Source organism: Delphinus delphis, chromosome 1 (genome assembly GCF_949987515.2).
Source record: "Delphinus delphis chromosome 1, mDelDel1.2, whole genome shotgun sequence".
Taxonomy (NCBI): Eukaryota; Metazoa; Chordata; class Mammalia; order Artiodactyla; family Delphinidae; genus Delphinus; species Delphinus delphis.
Genome location: NC_082683.1, coordinates 49923890 through 49940667, shown reverse-complemented (window position 1 = coordinate 49940667; position 16778 = coordinate 49923890). Strand labels below are relative to the sequence as shown.

At 44.3% G+C, this 16778-nt stretch overlaps 1 protein-coding gene across 1 annotated transcript in view; it reads right to left on the bottom strand.

Moving 5' to 3' along the window:
* The window catches only part of LOC132432423 (FGGY carbohydrate kinase domain-containing protein-like), a 107243-nt gene that overhangs the window by 81308 nt on the left and 9157 nt on the right, over positions 1 to 16778 (bottom strand). The window contains exon 2 of the mRNA XM_060022822.1: positions 5483 to 5697. Coding sequence (XP_059878805.1) covers positions 5483 to 5683 — 201 coding nt within the window. The 5' untranslated portion in view covers positions 5684 to 5697. The remainder of the gene's footprint in view (positions 1 to 5482; positions 5698 to 16778) is intronic.

Genomic DNA, 16778 nt, shown 5'->3' with positions numbered 1-16778 from the left:
AGACAGCTAGTAATCCACAAATGGGAATTATTTTATTTTACTTCATTTATTTTGTTATGTTATTACTTGATTATAGAATGATTTTACTATTTGATATTAATCAAAAAATGAATGATTCACAAACCATGTGAAGTTCTATGACAAAAAAGTACAAGAGACGTGAAAACACTGAGTAAAATAGGACTTAGTTGGGAGGTAACATTGGGCGAGAAACGGCTTCCTCCTTGAACAACTGCCTTTTGAACTAAGATCCAGTGCAGCACTATGCAAGGGACCTTCTGCAGTGATGGACATGCTCTGTACCTGTGCTGTCCAGCACAGCAGCCACCAGCCATACGTGGCTGCCGAGCACTTGAAGCGTGGCTACTGCAATGGAGGAACCAAATTTTAAACTCTATTTAATTTTAACTAAATTTAAACGGTGACATGTGGCTAGTGACTGCTGTATCGGACAGTATGGATCTAAGGATGAATAGGAGTGAAATATGTCAACGGAAGGCAGGAAGAGTGTGCAGGAAGAAGAAAGAATGTGTGCAAAAGCCCGGCCAGAGGACAAGGGGAGCAGTGCATGTGTGGGAGTATGACAGAAGGAGAATATGGGTGGAAGGCAGAGCTGAGAGAAGCATCATGAGATGAGCCAGGAGAGCAGGCTGAAACCAAACCACACAGCGCCTACAGGCCATTTAAGGATTCTGAGTTCTATCCAAGCAGTAGTATGGGGCTACAGAAGAGCTGTAAGCAAAAGAGTGACCTGATCAAGTTTGCATTAACAGATATCTATCATTCCAGCTCAAGAAGGAGCACAATTGGAGAGGGGAAGTGCACAGACATAGATGAGGTCAGTTACATTCCAAGGCTAATCCAGACAAAAGATGAAGGTATGTGGTGTTGGAGATGGAGGGAATGCAGAGATCTGGCCTGAGTTCAGGCTTATCACCCACTTCCTGGGTGACTTAGGGAAAGTCACTTAACTCTCTGGATTTCAGTATTTCTTTTCAATTTAACATGGGAGTAACAACCCCTCCCCTACCTACCTTGTATGACAATCAAATGGATAGGAATGTACTTTGTAAACCATAAAAGTTCTATAAATATAGGAGGTTGACATGATTGCTCAATCCCACACGGGTGACTCCCTCTTCCGCTCCTTCTCTCTCCAACCATTACTCACATAGCTGGTACAATTTAGAACAAAATGGTATTTCGTTGGCTTCATGGGTATTATTTTTTTCCATGCAACTGAACTATTTCATCCTTAGGGGCAGAGAACCTGTTGTAGCCCTCACTCCCATATATAATCTAGCGCTTAGCAAAGAGCACAGCACATAGTAGGTGCTCAATAAATATTCGCAGACTAATGACACTTGACAAATACCTGCTGGCTGAATGGTACCTCCAGCTTATCTTCTTCCTAATGGAAGCTGTTACTAGACACTACCTTGCAATGTTCTTGCCTTGTTGAGGTGATTAAGATTTGCGGCTCCAAAAAGGGATATAAACTCTTAAAATCAAGGACGACATAAGCTCTAGGACTTGTGCGTTTCCATAGAGATTTTTAGATGTGTGGGTATCAACCCAATGAAGACTTGACAGTTTCAGGGGCAGTGGTGAGTAGAACAGAGAAGAGGATTTGGAGCCATCTCAGTAGAGGTCTACGTCTGTCTCTAATACTCATTAGTTTCAGAGCCTTAATATCCTCACGTGTCAAATAGGAAGTATGGAAAACTATGTCATAGAGTTATTGCAACATTTGAACAAGATAAGGGATGTCAGAATGTTTTCTGTTTGCTCGTTTTTAGCTCTAAGTAACATTTATTCAGCAACCATTTACTGAGCATCAAACTTGTGCCAAGGAATGTGTTAGGTGCTGTGGACACAGAGATGACACTCTCCAAGAGTTCAGCTCATGGTTAAAACAAGTCACCAATTAAAACACAATCTGGTAAGGACCAGATACTGATACAGGTGAATACGTGGGCTCTGGGGCAGCAGAGAGGGACTTCTCACCCTCTTTCTTCTGAGGCTGTCAAGGGCAGGCACGGACTGTCAGAGGTCATCCAGAGGAAGGCTCCCAGGGGGAAGTAACGCTTAATTTTACTTTAAAAGGTACCCAGGAACTGGGCAGGTTAAAAAAAAGATGAGAGAAGAGCATGCCAGATAATGAAAACAACAGATATTTCACTCATTCACGTACTCAACAGACATGAATGGGGCACATTACAAGTGAGGAACTCTAAGGAAATACAGGTAAACAAGATATGACCCCTGCTCGGGGGGGGCACACATTTTCCACATAAGCAGACAGCTGGGTAAAGGCACTTGTAATTCAGAATGCTTAATATAACAATCAGGATAAGTTCAAAGTTCTCCATTCAGTGCTAATTTAGAAAAAAAATTCAGGTAGCTTAATACGATTTCCAAGATGCGGGCATGTGGAATAAGATGAGGCTGAAGAGAGGGACAAAAACAGAGCAAGAGGGAGACAGCAGCAGCCCAACCCCTGACTTTGGGTGGTTTCTTTACCTCTTAACAGCTCATTTCTTCCAGCTCTAAAACAGAGTTCATAATAAATTGGTGAAGCCACTATGGAGAACAGTATGGAGGTTCTTAACTACCATAAGATCCAGCAATCCCAGTCTTGGGCATATATCAGAGAAAAACATGGTTCGAAAGGATACATGCACCCCAATGTTCGCTGCAGCATTATTTACAATAGCCAAGACATGGAAGCAACCTACATGACCATCAACAGAGGAATGGATAAAGAAGATGTGGTACATATATACAATGGAACATTACTCAGCCATAAAAGAGAATGAAATAATGCCATTTGCAGCAACATGGAGATTATCATACTAAGTGAACTAAGCCAGACAGAGGACAAGTATCATATAATATTGCTTGTACGTGGAATCTAATAAAAAAGATACAAATGAACTTAGATACAAAATAGAACTAGACCTACAAACACAGAAAACAAACTTATGGATACCAAAAGGAAAAGGGTAGGGGGATAAATTAGGAGTTTGGGATTAACATATACACACTACTATATATAAAACAGATAACCAACAAGGACCTACTGTATAGCACAGGGAACTCTACTCAATATTTTTTAATAACCAATAAGACAAAAGAATCCGAAAAAAATAGTACACCTGAAAATAACACAACATTGTAAATCAACTATATTTCAGTTTTTTTTTTTTTTTTAAAAAAAGAGGCTGTTGTGTGGATAAAATGAAATGATTGGTATAAAGTGTTCAGCATGGTACCTGGAACATAATCAGTGCCCAAGAAATGTTAGCTGCCACCATCATCATCATATTGTTACTGTTGTTCTTATTGTTTTCATTAACTTGACTAAGGGGAAAGCGTCTGAGGCAATGTGAGCAACTTAGGGAAAAGGAAGCAGTAAGTACAACTGCTCTCAAACTCTTGACTTCCTTAAGTCCTTGAGAAAGACAAGACAGCTCGGGATGTATTTTATGTCACCCCTTGCCCCAGACCATTGCTTCTCAAAATCTTACATGGAAAGAACCCTAACGACAAAAGGAGTGAATATTCCCATGAGGTGCCTCCCTTACTGACATTGACTTTTCAGTATTTCATCTTAGAAATTCACTCTCCTCCATAATCTACTCATTTCTGTTACTGTCATCATCATCGCCATAGGAATCATAGTGCTTACTCATTTCCAGGCACTGTTACGACATTTTATATGTATTAACTCACTTAATCCTCACAAGGACCCAATGCAGATAGGTACAGTCATCATTCCATTTTACAGATGATGAAACTCAAGCAAGACACCGTAAGTAACTTGTCCAAGATGACAAGCTAATAAATGTTGAAACTGGGATGTCAATCCAGGCAGTCTGGCTCCAGAATCTGTGCTCTCTGGTGTGTTACCTCTCTAATATAAACATGCTCCCCTCCTTCAACCTCACATAGCAATATAGCTGTGAGTAGGTGTGTCATGTTTATCGTATGGCTTCTGACATGCGGCCACATGGCCATACCCCATGTGAGGGGAACAGCCTAAGACCCAATAGCTTTACCCAGGTTTGCTACAGAGAGACATCCTCGCTAAGGACAAATGCCCAGAGCACTCACGTGGCTAACGGGGTGCAAGCAGATGATGAGGTGGCTGCCACCGGGAGATGATTAAAAAATCCAACATTAAACCAAGCTGGACTTAGAGCAGACCTGTTTTTAAAGTAGCTTTTCATCAGGGGATAAAATTTTTTCTTGACAATTTCCTTAATGGCAAGAAATGCTATATGTTGGAAGAACAAAGGAGACCCAAGGGCAAAGAGTAGAAGATTCTCACCAAGGCGGGGCTGGGACGGGGCGGGGGAGGGAGGAGGAAAATTAAACAGGCAGAAGAGAAGATGTGCCCCCCTTTTATTCCTATATAATAATGCTCCAGTGCCTCCCACCCCCACCTTCTCTCCCTGGCTTCTTCTCCAGGGGCACTAACATCAGCCCAGAGCTCATTAAAGTTTAAACAGACTCATCAATACGGACAGAATGGTGAATTGTCCATCTGCAAATTACCAAGCCCTTCATGAATATTTAAGGAACTAAACTAGGAACAGGGAGAAGAGAGAACCCAGGACTTTATTTTTCCCTCTGGAAAAAACTACAAAAGCATCTCTGTCATTCCTGATCACCAGGATGTAAAACCAGTCAAGTGAAACTAAAAGGGAACAATTCTCAACCAGCATCACTCCTTTTCCCAAGCCAGCAAGCGGACCGCAAACCAAGGCCACTCAAGATAAATGTCTACCTGGCACAACTCAGAGATGCACTAGTCTTGCCTGACTTCCTTCCTTTCTCAGAACCCACCGTGTTCTCAGGCCACTGTGCCTTTGCACATGCAGTTCCCTCTGAACAAAATGAGGTTCCCCTCATTTGTCCACTTGGAAGGCAGGAGAGTCCAGTGACTAAGGGTGCAGCACTGGAGTCAGACTGCCTTTCCTACTTACTAACTGCATGAACTTGAGTAAGTTACCTAATCTTTCTATGCCTTTGTTTCCTCCTCAATAAAATGAGGGTACCTTTATAGGGTCGTTGTGAGGATTCGACTGTATAATGCATGTTAACATGTTTTACACAGCACTGGGCACACCTGAGGGCGCAGTAGAGGTCATCTATGGTTATCAGTGACGTCTTCACATTCGGTCACATCTGACTGAATCCTCTGTCTACATGTTCTGCATCCTCCATCCTGTCTACCTGGAGCCCCTCAGTGTTGGCCCCTTCCTCAGCTCTAGTCACAGTCACTTTGCTCCCAGCACATATCACGTTACATCCCAGCTGTCTGTTGGTCTCTGCCATAGACCATGAGCTCCCTAAAGGCAAAGCCTGTGTCTAAAGTTACCCCGACGTTGTCCCTGGCACCAGATGGACACACTATACACACTCAGCAGGTGGGAGCAGGGGAACACATGTGAGAACGTGAGAGTTGAGGCCATACCTTTGTGACGATGCAGCACGCAACCCAGATGTCCTCGGAGGACTGCTCGTGGTGGTTGAACTGAGGCTCCCACTGGTTGATTGGCTGGTCTGCGAAAGCCAAGAGGATACCCCTCTGGTCCACCAGAGCTGCACGGACACTGCCTGTCCCCACGTCCACACCCACGTAGTAGCTCCCGAGTTCCTGATCTCTGCCGGGCATTGCCGTCCCTCCACCTGCGGGGATCAAGGGCAAAACCACGTGAAGACCAAGTGGATCTGCAAAGCCAAGCATGGGACAACTTGAAAGTGGAAATGAAGGGATGCAGCTGATGAACTGGTAGCCATTGATTATTTATTCATCCAACAAAGCATTCATTGCTGCCAGTGTGCTAACAGGCACTGAGCTAGGTAGTGGGTGAACAGACAGGCATGGCCTCAGATATGGAGTTTCTGTTCTTGGAAGGGAGTCAGATGGTGAGGATTTACGAACTGCATTAATTATTCAAGCAAAGTCCTGACACTGGGTGAAAAGTGCTATGAGGATAAATAAAGGGTTATAGAGCTGAGAATCTGGAGGCAATAGATATGCATTTTCTTCGCAGTGAATTTGAATCGAAACAAGGACAATGCCCATGGCGCTGAAAAGGAACCTCATCTGCCCAGGCGGCCATTCATTCAGAAAACTATCTACTGAGCACCAATTATGTGCCAACAAGCACTGTAAAAAGTACATACAGCCCCTCTACTCACTACGACTCTACAAAGTAAGACTATTTTTTTTCTTCCAGTTTTATTGAGATATAGTTGACATAGAGCACTGTATAAGTTTAAGGTGTGCAGCATAATGATTTGGCTTTCATACATTAAGAAGTGATTATCACAATAAGCTTAGTGAATATCTATCATCTCATAGAGATTTAAAAGTAAAGAAACAGAAAAACAAATTTCCGTGATAAGGTATCTTAGGATTTACTCTCTTAACTTTCATATATAAATACAGCAGCGTTCATTCTATGTATCACATTGCACATTATATTCCTAGCATTTAGTTCTCTTATAACCAGAAGTTTGTACCTTTTGACTGCCTTCATCCAATTCCCCTCTCCCCCTGAAGGTGACTATAGTTAAAAATCTATTTTACAGGTGACTAAGATGAGACGCCGAGAGATATGTAACTTTTCTCTTAATGCTAGGTCCACACACTTAAGAACAGTAAATGCACACTGATGCATTTTATACTGATGGGCAAATAGGTCTCTGAGAAGTTAAAAGAATTAGCCAGCACCACTCAAGAGCAGCCTGGACCCGAGGTCCCACATCTGTCTCATGTCCCTTTCTTTCCTTCTTAGCAGCTTGCGATACAGGTTTGGAGAAGAGGCAAATATACTGCAGCCGTGTCAGGAAGTGACTGGGAATTGGGAAGGAGCCTCGAGGGAGACAGGATCAGGAACTTGTTAAACAATCTGTTTTCTTTACAGACCCCTCGTGAGTTACAAGGAAATCTGACCAGAGAACACTCAGGAATTCCTTGGCCTTCACTGCGGCTCTGAGTCCCTCTGGTCAGATTAGCCCCCATGACACAGACATCTCACAGAGGCTTTCATTTTCCAGATTGGCCTTTTAAAGAATAAGAACAAGCCCCCAAGATACCCATGCTGGTGAACATGCTACAACTCCCCAGGTGAGCTCGGGGCGGCCTCAGCGCCCAGAGTCTCATTTCAACCGCAGCAGCGCTCTGCACCCTTCCACTTCAAAAAGGTAATGTTTCCTTGGCAAGGTCACACCTGGGAATTCTAAAATGAAGTCAGCCAGCAGATGTTCCATTACAGCTTCCTGGCTATTTATCCCAGTCAAAAACAGCTTCATTACAAGTGATAGCTTCTGACTTGATCACGAAGATTTCCCAGAGGTGTGTGGCCCCCTGGGGTTCACAGGCAGGTGTAGAGGCCAATGGGGAATCTGTAGTTAAGAACATGTGCTACCTCCGTCTGAGCTTCAGAGAACAACTCCCAGGCTCCAGCCTAAGTGCCTTCTCATCTCCTCGCCCGAATGACCTGTGGCACCAGTTTTCAAACCATGCATTCCTTCAAGCATCCAAAAGGGATATCTTTCCTTCAAGCCATTACCCGGAAAAACTGAAATAAAACAGATCAAAGCAGAGCTGCTCTGTTTGAAGCAAAGATCACGCTTGCCTGGCCCTCTAGCCTCCCGCCAGCAATCGCTCTGCTGGGTCCTTCCTCAGGACTCAGGATGGCTGAAAACCACTGGCTGAGGCCCTCTGCATGGCATCCCAGGCCCTCCGGGAGCTGCCCTCTGCCTGCTGTCCAGCCACATCCACCTCCGTCCTGCCCATTCTCACACCAAGCTCCAGACATCCTGAACCCCTCGCAGGACCGCGGGTGTACCGCACTGCTACAGGACTGTCTCCCCTCGTGCTTCTCTTCCCTTGCTACCTCCCTCCTCTCTTGTGTGCCTGCTGACTTCCATTTCAAGATCGAGCTAAACCACCACCTCTTCAGGAAAGACTGCCTTGCCTCTCTCCATGCCCTGCTGCCACCAGAGTACTGTGCCCCTACTTTCTTTGCCAACTTTTTGAAGACCACTCGACTGTGAATTTTTTGCTTCTGTGTCCGTCTCCCTTACTGGCCTGAACCTGAAGAAAGGAACTGATTGATTTCTGGATCCCCAGCTCCTACAGTTTCTATATCCCCAAACCTGTACAGTGTCTGGTAAGTAACTGGTTTTCAATAAACGTTTACGGAATGAACACCTAGATCAGTGAATCCACAGAAAACAAGGATGAACAGGTTCGGGCTTTAATGCTTTCATAGTTGGATTCCTAGGTTTGTACTTATCTGCACTAGTGTTTTTCCTTGATTCTAATCTCTGTATGCTTCATCCATCCAATTAACAAATATTTATTGGATGCTTACAACTACATTTTATTAATTCGGAGACACTCATTTTTTTCACATTTAGCTTCTTCAAAATTAGTGACTGGGCAACCAATGGCATCTTACGACTAATCAGTAGCATGTTCTTTCCTTCTTAGTGGTACATGAAATAACGATGCATCTTGCAATCAATAACTGATGTTCAAAGAAATGCGGATCGTGCCAGGCACCCTGCTCAGAGCTGAGGATATAATTGACATAGAGCACTGTATAAGTAAAACAGGACAGTGCCATGGCTCAGATCTTCCTCGGTCTCTTTATCTGCAAAGAGGAGGAAGCCTGACCACTGTTCCACCTCCCCGAACTGACCACATACACATCCTCTTGCTGTACTCGGGGTTCCTTCTCTTAGCTTCCCCCTGTCACCACTTGGAAGGGCCCAGGGATGCTGCTCCCCAACACTGATCCTGACAAGCCAACAACTCTCTGTCCTTGGCTAGAACTGTCCAAGATTATTCTAAACACTGGAGGGAGAAACAAGGGGAAAAACACAGGAAATGAAGAATCTATACAAACATTCTGGATTACACAGACCTGGCCAGCCATCATCTAGGCTTCTCTGTACTCCTGCCAGCGCCAGTGACAAAAGAGTCCCCCAGGGGGCTGGCCCAGCTCCTCAGGCCTGGCTCCCTCACTTTTGACTGTCTTCCTCTACAAAGAATTCCTCATCTTACCACCCACTACCCAGACATCCTGATTTACCTCCAATAAAATCCAAAGAGGCAGATTTCCACTCTGCAGCTGACTCAGGGCTTCCCCCAGCTCTGGGTTTTGGACCCATCTCTTGGCTAAACAGGAAAGAGCCCATCCTTTGGGAGAACCACCACCACCACCCCACCCCACCCCCCGCCCACACACACACAGTCGTATGGACAGTGGAGCTTTGCCATTAGACATTAACTCCAGTGCTGCCTGGACCACAGCTGTATCCCCAGTGTTAGCCCAGTGCCTGGCACATAGCACGAACTCACCACGTCTCTGAGTCTCAGTGGACACCTTTAAAACCTATCTTTAGGGAAATAATAAAAGGTACAAATTTACTGTGTATCCGATGCTTTGCTAAGCAGCTTGCTCACATTCTTAATCCACTTTGTATCCTGACATCGACCCCTGAGGATAATTACTGTTATCATCCCCATTTTACTGATGAGGAAAACAAGTCCTAGACTAGTTAATAACTTGCTCCAGTATGTCATATAACTCGCAAGTGATGGCGTTGAGAGCAATCTCATTCCCTCCGGCTCCCAAATCCCTAACCATTCTCAGGATGATATACTGCCTGATACCCTCCATTTAGTAAATGCCCATTTGCCAAGGACTCTGCTAGGTATTCCTGCCTACTCTGTCTACAACCGGCTAACTCAGAACTCAGGCTGACCACCTTCAGAGACTGACCCTTCCTCAACACCAGGTGGCCTCTCTCTGGCAAACTACCCATTTCTAGACCATTTAACTGAGACATCAGTTGGGAAGAGAGTCAAACCCACGGGAACAAGGGCATCTTACCCTCCCTACACTGTTCGCACAGACCTCCCAGTTCATGTTTTTGTAAGAAATAGATCCTAATTAAATATTTCAAGTTCACCATGTTTCCCATTACTGTAGTTTTAAGTGATCTCTTTATGATTGTTTCCACACCTGGACCCTGAAAGAAGGGAAACAAAGAAGTTCAAGCCCTTAGGCAGCTTCCCTGAAACTCAACCCTGTGAGTTATAAAAACTCTGCCAGAGGAGTTTCTGCAACTCAGATTCCTTGTCTCCCCTTTCTGTGCCCTTTGTTCCTGGGTCATAGGTACTCTCGGCTGTGTCCTAGACTCCAAGCTGTATTCCAGTCCCTCTTGGCCTCAAGAAATAAAGTAACTGCAAAGTGGAAAACATTATTCCCTCTTCCAATTTGTTCTTTTTTTAGAAAAGGATTAGGATCTTCCCGCATGCCTGGCACTTTTACACATGTGTTCATATCTTCTGACTGAAACCCAGTCAAGCTGGTAACCCTATCACCATTTTATATGTTGGTGGGATGGGGAAATTTGCCCTTAGTACCACAAACAGCAAACAACAGCAGCACCTGCATTTGAACCCTGGCCTCTTAAGGCAAGTTTAGGGCTCTTTCTACACACCAACCTAAAAGTGAAAACCAAATCCTTCAAAAACTTCTTCAATATCAATATCAACAACAAAGGCAGCAACAACTAGCATTTATTAAGCTCTGCTCTGCAAACCGCCCACCTGATCTTGTGATTTCACTTCACCTTTGTAACAATCCCGTGTGGTTGGCACTATGAGCCCATTTTCCAGTTTAGGAGATTGAGGTTCTCAGCAATAAAGCTATTTAACGTCTTAGAGCACAAAACCAGAGGAGCTGGGACTCCAGGCCAGGACGGTATGGCTCCAGAGCCCAATGGATGAATGCTGAGAGTCAGAACATTAGTCCCAATTCATTCACTTCAGTCAAAGATAAATTCTCTAAAAACAAAAACAACTAATAGGGAATATAGGGAGGCTGGTCAGACAGAGAAATAAGGACATAGATTGTGAAGGCCAAGGCAAAGAAAAGCTACAGGGAGAAATTCAAGCTGGCTGCACACACGTCCCGAGCCTTACCTAACTTTTCAGTCTACAGGAGGCTCTGAAGGGCAGAAACAGCCTCCCAGCCAAGTCCCCAGCGCAGACTGGACTGGCTTTTAGCCCCTGTTCACCATCAAAAGACTGCTCTGATGGTAAATATGTATGCGGTTCATTAAATAATAGCCTTTACAGATATTATTAGAAATGTGCCACAGAAAACCACAGGCTTCATGGCTGATTCTTTAACAAACATGCAAGCTGCTCAAAGGCAACGTGAGAAAAGGAAAGAGGGTCACAGACACGGGAGGCTGTTCTCTGCACAACTATCCCAGAGATATTAAGGGGTCATGCTCAAATACCAGTGCTGAAAACCAACCTTCGGGGATTATTCTCTTGTATTTTCCTCCTTCTCTTCCCCTAAGTGACCAAAGACCGGTAGCAATGTTTCCTAAGACTACAAGGCTCCAAAGTGGATGAGCTTACCTGCAGTCCTATTTCTCAAAGGGCCACTCCTCCAGGACTGACTTGGAAACAGTGTCTGCACATACAGTGTCCCAGGGACCTGGGAGGGAGCTCAATATCCTCTCTTGACTTTGATCTTTGGTCTTGGCTGGGAGCTCAAGTACAGCAGACCCACACAATTTTTTTTTTTATTTAGTTATATTGCAATCAGGGGGTTGGGAGGTTTGGGAAGAAACAGATAAGCAATGAGTACATGGTCAACTTTAGTCTCCTTGACAGAAGGAACTAAATACCACTTTAAACAATGCGCACATGCTCTAAGATGGAGAGAAAGTTCAGGATGGGAAGGAAAGCACTAATCTGTCAATAATATCTGGCTCTCCACTGGCTTTACCAAAAATACTCATAGGAGAAAATGTACAGCTTCTTGACAGGTACTTCTCTGAAAGTGAAAGGCTGTCTCCTGCAGCTCCAATCTCATTGTATTCTTTGAACAATGAACTAGGATTGTATAACCGAAGTGCCCAGTACAGTGCCTGATATATGGTACATGCTCAGTAAACGGCAGCAACTATTAGGACTATTAACATGTGCCAACCTTCCCTTTTCACCATCAAATCACCTCTGGACATCTGCAATTACTTAATATGCATGATCTATACCTAGGTATTCTCACCATGTCTAACAGCTCAAATTCCAGTAAACCAATGTTAAGTGCTTTTTCTAAGCCAGGACACTAGGAATAGGAAGCTGAAAAATATATCATTTCTGATTTTAAAGAGCTGACAATTTAATGTAAGAAGCTGATTTTTGAAAGTCAAATGGTGATGCCTCAAGTTATGCCTTGTTGATGTACTTCAAGCTCAACCTAATGCACCTGGTAATATTACACATGGCAGTAAGCTGGCTCCAGATTGCCATCGGAATCTCAGCTATACTCTTGAAGCCAAGCATCTTATTCCAACTCCACCTTTCTCTGCAGAATACAGAGACGTTAGCTGGTAAAAGAAGCACCAGTTTATTGTTTTCATCACTGTTCCAATCATTGAATCAGAAACCCAGTATTTTTCAGGATGTTGAGGATCTGCATGCTTTGGACTGAGCCCATTTTTAAAGACAATACGCGGTGACTGGGGGAGGGATGTGTTATTAAATCAGACAGAAGAACGGCTGGCTGTCCTTTTAAATTCAAAGATGGATTCCAACAGGCAGAAAAGGCAAAACTCCCCAAATCCTCATGCCTGCCTCACAATGTGGCAGCCACAGGGATCAACTCTGAGGCAGTCCTGGATGGTGGCCAAAACCCACCACCCTCCAAGAGCCACACAGGCAACAGCACAACAGCTGACGCAAAGAAAACACAAACCCCAACCATGTTGAGGCCAAATGCACAGTATAGGCCCTAACGAAATCATGGATGGAAAATCTGACGCATCAAAGGACATCCCCAAACTCCAAAAACAAACATCACCTCAAAGCAGATTAAACTTTGAGTCTCCCATGTCCTCTTCCATAAAACCTTGCTTACGCTCTCTTCTCTTCAATACTTGTGAGCCAATAAAGCAGCTCCTGACTTGTTAAAATGCCTTCCAAGCCCTTTAATAGCCCTTCCAAGTTATTCTCTTTGCAGAGAAAGGGAGAGGGGGGCCCACATTTATGACACCCACTCTTCCCTCATTTACAGGGGAGGACACTCAAATCCTGAGAGGAGCGATAACCGGCGGATGGTCACGACGCCTGGAGAGGAAGGCGGCTGTACTCAAATTCAGGTTTGCCTAAGCCAGAGCAGGACTCTTATCCACCCCTGAAATGACTTGGCATTCCTTCCCTAACCAAGCTGCTTTCATCCTGGACACACTCAGAACACAATTACAAGTCTGTTCATCCTGTGAAAACTTCTCAGACACTCAACCATCAGAAACGCCCCCTCCATGCTCTGATTAATAACCACCACCTATGTCACTATAAATGCTACTGTGAGAAACATTAAATATTAACTGAGAATGTTCTGGCCCCCTACTTCCTTCTACCTGGAGACAAGCACAGCGTGTGTCATGCAGTAATAGGGGAATTCCTGGGCTGTGAGGGAGGGAGAAATTATTAATGTATAAAATAGTCAAATACCTTTTGAAATAAAAAGCCTCTAAAAACTCTCCGTCCCTGGAGAGTTCTAGAAGCACCATCAGCAAGCCTCTCTTGTGTGTAAAGCACTGCACCCCTTCCCAGGTCAATCATCCTCCTTGACCCAGAGCCCCATTCCCACAGACACATGCACGGAGGGGAGAAGAAAGATGGGGTCTATCTTTCACAAACCCAATTCACAGCCTGAGTTCACTAAAAGCCAAAGCCTGAATCTGACGGCCTCTTACTCTCATGCCAGGACCCTGGAAGCAGAAAAGTGGCAGAACAGACACACAGAGAGCCAGGGCTGGTGTCCTGATTCTAAATGCAAAGTTATTATAGTTTAACCCCATAAGCCAATTACAAAGCTATGCGCATAACAGGGAAAATTACAGGCAAACTTAGTGATTTTTTATTGTTAAGTGGACTCTTCTTTGTAACACATGAATTCCTACCTCTCTTGGAGTTCTGAACAATTTGTTAAATATATATGTAGTTTATCTCCCTCTTTCACTTTCTTCTCCAAGAGGCTGCTGTTGATTTGTTGACATAATTAACTATAAAATAATATTCTACAGAACTAATCAGACCTTCAAAGCAATATCATTATCATTAGCATATTGGCCCAAATCCACAGCTTTTCTCAGAAAGTCACTCAAATAAAAACAACAGAAGAACCCACCAACCTTGATGACTGCTGTCAGACGTCAGTAAATTCAGGAAGGGCTCAGGGCAGTACAGTATTAGGTAGCGCAACAAAACCCAGTCCCTGCACCATCTTGCAAAATTCCTCCCTTGAAGACAGCGCCCAGCCTGAGGCTGGCTGAGGCCTCTGGTCTAGTCTTGTGTTTACCTGTTTATCAAGAATGGCCAGGTGGCTTCAAGGTCCAGGGTGAAAGGCCTAAAGAATGAGTTACTGGAAGATTATTGGACAGCTTGCCCCTCCAGAAACACGCCCTGTTAAAATTGCCAAGAGCTACACCGTAAGCTTAAACACCATCAGTACTGCCTCTGCCAAAGTAAGGCCCAAGTTCTTTCTTTGGCCCACAAGGCCCTCAACGCTACGGCTCTGCCTGTGCCTCTCACCTTACCTCCCTGCCTCCTCCCTGACTGCAACCCCTGAGGCTCCAACTCTACAAAGCTACTAGCAGTCCCTCAAATGAAGGTTTGGTGCCTCTGTTCATACTGTTCTCTCCTCCTTGTGATGGAGGAAATAAAAACTTGCAGTTCACAGAAAAAGACATACAATGCATACATGTCAACCTTCAGCCTCACAAATAATAGAGGGAAATGCATATCAAAAGAATACTGAGATATAATCGTACACCTTAAAAAATGGGAAGAAAATGAAAATGCTAGTACCCATCTTTGGCAAGAGTTTGGGGAAAAAGGCAGTTTCAGACACTTTTAGTGGGAGAATAATTGGTTCAACCTCCTTTCTGTTTTCAAAATCTACCCTTTTACCCAAGAGTTGAACTTCTAAGCATTTAAGATTGGCTCATCTAAAAGATGTATACAAAAATGTCCATTTCAACTTTCTTTTTTTTAAAGGCAAGGGCACACTCACAAAAACCCTGGAAACAAATTCAATGTTTATTTATAGGGGAATTGCTAAAACTGATACAGAAGCAGCTGTTAAAAACAATGAAAAACTAAAGAAAATTGCTAATTATATGTTATTAAGTAAAAATGCAAGTTCTTAGACACCATAGTATGAACGCATTTGTATTAACTCTGTAAACAGGAAAAGCAACAGTGGTTCTCAAACTGTGATCTCCAGAGGAGCAGCAACAGCATCGCCAGTGAACATGTTAGAAATGCAAATTCGGGCTTCCCTAGTGGCGCAGCGGTCGAGAGTCCGCCTGCCAATGCAGGGGACACGGGTTCGTGCCCCGGTCCGGGAAGATCCCACATGCCGCGGAGCGGCTGGGCCCGTGAGCCATGGCCGCTGAGCCTGTGCGTCCAGAGCCTGTGCTCCGCAATGGGAGAGGCCACAGCAGTGAGAGGCCTGCGTACCGCAAAAAAAAAAAAAAAAAAAGAAAAGAAAGAAATGCAAATTCTCAGGCTCCAGCCCAGATCTACTGATTCAGAAACTCTGGGGAGTGCGGCTCACATCTGCCAGGCTACCCTGACAGATGCTAAAGTTTGAGAACCACTGTATTGTATAAGGACCTAACATACAAAACTTCAGGAAGAATATGCAAAAGCCTGCTTACTGCAGTGACATCTAGGGAAAAGAAATGCGGTGGAAGCTTGAAGGGCAATTTTTAACTTCCCCTCTCTGTGCTGTTTGAATTTTCACAACACGCAGCTAGTACTATAATAAGAAGAAAGATCCTCGTACTGAGTTGAATTCTACTTTATATGGCTTCCACCCTCTAGTCCTCATTTTTATCCCACGGGATCAGCCACCTAACCTCCTTTGGGTGGGCTATCCCTTCAAACGTTTTAAGATGACTCTCACGACCTCCTGAGTTTTCTTTCCTCTTTGCTATATACTTTTAGCTCCTATAACCCCTCCATGCTGTGGCTTTTCCTAAAATAAAGAGGGAGGAAGAATGGATACGGGGCACTTGGTACATTTAACAAGAATGATCTTCAGATACCCATGTTCCCACATGATGCTGTGTGGAGATGAGGGAAGCTGGGCTAGTAGCCCACCGTGAGCACACAGCAGGTCTTCTCTACCTTCCTGGAGGCCCCCTAGATGCAACACATGTTGGGACAAATCAGTAGCCCATCCAGCCCAATACCCAATCTCGGACACTAACATCAGAACAACTTGTTCAGGAGAAAAGGGAAGGGGACCTGGGGTGTCTTCACAAAGTCCCTTTGAAGGTGGGCTTTGAGGTAGCCCTCTTCAAATACCCTACTCTTCCTTTAATAGGTCCCTAGAAATCAGTGTTATCTATTAATATGTCCTGTCAATAGGTACCTTCACATGAATCGCAATGTTTCTCAAACTCATATTTTGTACCAACCCTCGTCTTGGATCAACAGATTTTGCGTGAGCATTTTCTCTCTTCCAGGACTGGTACTAGTGACTTAGTAGACAGCTTTGCTGATCCTCCCAACAACTTTGGAGGGTCCACAACGCAGAGATGGGGTAACTAAGGTTCTGTGCATTTAGGTCACTTGCCCAATGTCACAGAGTCGGTAAAAAACAGAGAGGGTCTTCAACCCCATGCTCTGTCCACTATGTCACATGATG